The sequence below is a fragment of the Bombina bombina genome, chromosome 2, assembly GCF_027579735.1.
Source record: "Bombina bombina isolate aBomBom1 chromosome 2, aBomBom1.pri, whole genome shotgun sequence".
NCBI classification, from domain to species: Eukaryota; Metazoa; Chordata; class Amphibia; order Anura; family Bombinatoridae; genus Bombina; species Bombina bombina.
Genome location: NC_069500.1, coordinates 911,579,511 through 911,584,510, shown reverse-complemented (window position 1 = coordinate 911,584,510; position 5,000 = coordinate 911,579,511). Strand labels below are relative to the sequence as shown.

At 36.3% G+C, this 5,000-nt stretch overlaps 1 protein-coding gene across 2 annotated transcripts in view; it reads left to right on the top strand.

The window, feature by feature from the left end:
• The window catches only part of USO1 (USO1 vesicle transport factor), a 219,247-nt gene that overhangs the window by 44,648 nt on the left and 169,599 nt on the right, over positions 1–5,000 (top strand). For both annotated transcript variants that reach the window (XM_053703305.1, XM_053703306.1), the window contains exon 8: positions 1–112. This exon is cut by the window's left edge and continues 9 nt beyond it. In XM_053703305.1, coding sequence (XP_053559280.1) covers positions 1–112 — 112 coding nt within the window. The remainder of the gene's footprint in view (positions 113–5,000) is intronic.

The window sequence follows — 5,000 nt, the reverse complement described above, 5'->3', positions numbered from 1 at the left end:
TTGCTTCAGCAGTTGACTAAAAGCAATGCTGCTATTCAGAAGATTGTTGCTTTTGAGAATGCTTTTGAGAGACTTCTTGATATAATCACAGAAGAAGGAAACAGTGATGGAGGTGAGTGGAACTAATAACTCATATATAGTGCTACAATCATTCTTTATTATGTGTGCATTGTGCCTAGAATAGAGAGTTACATGGTTTGGAGGGGTGTTGAGGGTATTGCAAGGTTATCTTTATTGGTGTGTTGTATAACTTGCATATAATGTGTTGTACTTTACATTTTTTAACAGAAAATGCTGTATTATTTAAAGGGACATTATAGCCAAACATTTATTTCATGCAACAGCATCACTTGCAATATTTTGGCATAATAAAAATATTAAGTAAAATCTGTTTGAATTAAAGTTTGTGGATATTGAATTTGCTTTCATGTATTTGGCAAGAGTCCATGAGCTAGTGACGTATGGGATATACAATCCTACCAGGAGGGGCAAAGTTTCCCAAACCTCAAAATGCCTATAAATACACCCCTCACCACACCAATAATTCAGTTTTTACAAACTTTTCCTCCTATGGAGGTGGTGAAGTAAGTTTGTGCTAAGATTTCTACGTTGATATGCGCTTCTCAGCATTTTGAAGCCTGATTCCTCTCAGAGTACAGCGAATGTCAGAGGGACGTGAAGGGAGTATCACTTATTGAATACGATGATTTCCCTAACGGGGGTCTTTTTCATAGGTTCTCTGTTATCGTTCGTAGAGATTCATCTCCTACCTCCCTTATTCAGTTCGACGATATACTCTCATATTCCATTACCTCTACTGATAACCGTTTCAGTACTGGTTTGGCTATCTGCTATATGTGGATGGGTGTCTTTCGGTAAGTATGTTTTCATTACTTAAGACACTCTCAGCTATGGTTTGGCACTTTATGCATTAATATAAAGTTCTAAATATATGTATTGTACTTATATTTGCCATGAATCAGGTTTATGTATTTCCTTTTGCAGACTATCATTTTCATATTTGGGAAAAAACATATTTTGGAAATATTTTTCTTACCTGGGGTTTAGTCTTTTTTTTCAAATTGACTGCTTTTTTCATTAAATTTTGCGGGCAAAATTAAGGCTCGCGAGGGAGCAAAATGCCAAAGTTTATTGTGTCGTTTTTGGCGCGAGATGATGCAAATTCGTCATTTCCGGCGTCTTAGTTGACGCAGAGTTCTTTGCATAAGGTTGCGTCTTCAATGACGCGAGTGTGTCATTTCCGGATGATGTTAGCGCCAAAAAAATTTCAGTTGCATTGTGCGTCATACTTGGCACCAAATAATTTCATTATTTAAAAACCCCATTCCTATATGCCTCTTGCCTTTTTCTATGTCAGAGGGCTATGCTGTTTTGCATTTTTTTCCAATTCCTGAAACTGCCATATAAGGAAATTGATCATTTTGCTTCATATGTTGTTTTTTCTCTTACATTTGCAAGATGTCTCAATCTGATCCTGTCTCAGAAATCACTTTTGGCTGCTGCATGATAACAGTTCTACCAAAGCTAAGTGCATTTGTTGTAAATTTGTGGAGATTATATCTCCAACTGTGGCATGTAATAGTTGTCATGATAAGCTTTTACATGCAGAGAATGTGTCCATCAGTAATAGTACAATGCCTGTTGTTCCTTCAACATCTAATGTACATGATATACCTGTGAATATAAAAGATTTTATTGCTGATGCGATTCAGAAGGTTAATGAGGATCTATCTGATTCAGAAGATCCTTCCTCAGATATTGACACTGACAAATCTACTTATTTAAAATGGAGTATATTTGTTCCTTGTTAAAAGAGGTGTTGATTACATTGGATATTGAGGAAACTAGTCCTCTTGATATAAAAACTAGTAAACATTTAAATTCTATTTATAAACCTCCTGTGGTTACTCCAGATGTTTTTCCAGCTCCTGATGCTATTTCTGATATGATTTCTAAGGAATGGAATAGGCCTGGTACTTCTTTTATCCCTTCTTCATGGTTAAAAAAATCGTATCCTTTGCCAGCAGTTAGATTGGAGTTTTGGGAAAAGATCCCCAAAGTTGATGGGGCTATTTCTACTCTTACTAAACGTACTACTATTCCTATGGAAGATAGTACTTCTTTTAAAGACCCTTTAGATAGGAAACTTGAATCTTATCTAAGGAAAACTTATTTATATTCTGGCTATCTTCTCAAGCCTGCCATTTCTATGGCTGATGTTGCCGCTGCATCAACTTTTTGGTTGGAAAGTCTAGTGCAACAGGAAATGGATCCTGATACATTGTTCGCTTGCTTCAACATGCTAATCAATTTATCTGTGATGCCATTTTTTATATCATTAAAATTTATGTTAAATCTATGTCTTTAGCTTTTTTAGCTAGAAGAGCTTTGTGGCTCAAATATTGGAATGCTGACATGGTATCTAAGTCTAGATTACTATCTCTTTCTTTTCAAGGTAATACGTTATTTGGTTCTCAGTTGGATTCGATTATTTCAACTGTCACTGGGGGGAAGGGAGTTTTTTGCCTCAGGATAAAAGACCTAGGGGTAAATCTAAAGCTTCTAACCATTTTCGTTCCTTTTGACAAAATAAGGAACAGAAACCTAATCCTTCCCCCAAAGAATCTGGTTCCAATTGGAAACCTTCTTCAAGTTGGAATAAATCCAGACGGTTTATGAAACCAAAGCCAGCCCCCAAGTCTGCATGAAGGTGCGGCCCTCATTCCAGCTTAGCTGGTAGAGGGCAGATTAAGATTCTTCCAAAACATTTGGGCAGATTCTGTCCAAAATCAATTGATTCAGAGTATTGTCTCTCAAGGGTACCAAATAGGATTCAGCGTAAGACCTCCTGTGAGAAGATTTTTTTCTCTCACACATCCCAGCAAATCCAGTAAAGGCTCAGGCTTTTCTGAAGTATGTTTCAGACCTGGAGTTTTCAGGGGTAATCATACCAGTTCCGTTTCAGGAACAGGGTCTGGGGTTTTATTCAAAACTATTCATTGTCCCAAAGAAAGAAAATTCATTCAGGCTAGTTCTGGATCTGAAATTTTTGAATCGTTATGTAAGAGTGCCAACTTTCAAAATGGTGACTATAAGGACTATTCTGCCTTTTGTTCAGCAAGAGCATTATATGTCCACAATAGACTTACAGGATGCATATCTTCATATTCCGATTCATCCAGATCATTATCAGTATCTGAGATTCTCTTTTCTAGACAAGCATTACCAATTTGTCCTCCTTGGAGTCTTAATTTGGTTTTGAAGGCTTTACAGGCTTCTCCATTTGAGCCTATGCATTCTTTGGGCATTAAACTACTTTCTTGGAAAGTGTTGTTCCTTTTGGCCATCTCTTCTGCTAGAAGAGTTTCCGAATTATCTGTTCTTTCTTGTGAATCTCCTTTTCTGGTTTTACATCAGGATAAGGCAGTTTTGCGGACTTCATTTAAATTTCTACCTAAGGTTGTGAATTCTAAAAACATTAATAGAGAAATTGTTGTCCCTTCTTTGTGTCCTAATCCTAAGAATTCTTTGCAGAGATCCTTACATTCTTTGGATGTGGTAAGAGCTTTGAAATATTATGTTGAAGCTACTAAAGATTTCAAGAAGACTTATAGTCTATTTATTATCTTTTATGGTTCTAGGAAAGGTCAGAAGGCTTCTTCCATTTCCTTAGCATCTTGGTTAAAGCTTTTGATTCATCAGGTTTCTTTGGAGTCGGGTCAGGCCCCGCCTCAGAGAATTACAGCTCATTCTACTTGATCAGTCTCCACTTCGTGGGCTTTTAAGAATGAAGCTTCATTTGATCTGATTTGCAAAGCAGCAACTTGGTCTTCTTTACATTTACTAAATTCTACCGTTTTGATGTATTTGCTTCTTCGGAAGCAGTTTTTGGTAGAAAAGTTTTTCAGGCAGCTGTTTCAGTTTGATTCTTCTGCTTATGTTTAAGTTTTTTCTTTTCATTATGAAAATAAACTTATAATTTGGGTTGTGGATTAATTCTTTCAGTGGAAAATGGCTGTTATTATTGTATCCCTCCTTCTCTAGTGACCCCTCTGTGGAGTTCCACATCTTGGGTATTACTATCCCATACGTCACTAGCTCATGGATTCTTGCCAATTACATGAAAGAAAACATAATTTATGTAAGAACTTACCTGATAAATTCATTTTTTTCATATTGGCAAGAGTCCATGAGACCCACCCTTTTTGTGGTGGTTATGATTTTTTGTATAAAGCACAATTATTTCCAAATTCCTTTGTTGATGCTTTTTACTCTTTTCTTTAACACCCCACTACTTGGCTATTCGTTAAACTGAATTGTGGGTGTGGTGAGGGGTGTATTTATAGGCATTTTGAGGTTTGGGAAACTGCCCCTCCTGGTAGGATTGTATATCCCATACGTCACTAGCTCATGGACTCTTGCCAATATGAAAGAAATTAATTTATCAGGTACGTTTTTAAATAGGAATAAAGATGTATTACCAGCGCTAAACTGTAGATCTAAACACGTAGGGACAATCCTACATATGTGTGACCAGAAAAGTAGGGTAATCCATAAAGAAACAAATATATAAAAAATTAGTCACCTGAATAAATTAACTACAGTACCTAATATAATATTTTTTGTATACATGCATCTAGGGGCATAGCAGTTGGAAGACTTGTCACTTAAAATGGACAGTAATGTCATAATTAGACATTCATGATTTAGACAGAGCAAACCATTTTAAACAACTTTCCAATTTACTTCTATTATTTAATTTGCTTCCTTCTCTTGTTATCCTTTGCTGAAAGGTTTAGCTAGGTTCTAGCTGCTAATTGGTGGCTGTATATACCGACTGTCATTGATTGGTTCACCCATGTGTTCCGTTAGAAACCAGTAGTGCATTGCTGCTCCTTCAACAAATGATTCAAAGAGAATGAAGCAAATTTGATAATAGAAGTATACTGGAAAGTTGCTTAAAATGATATGTTCTGCCT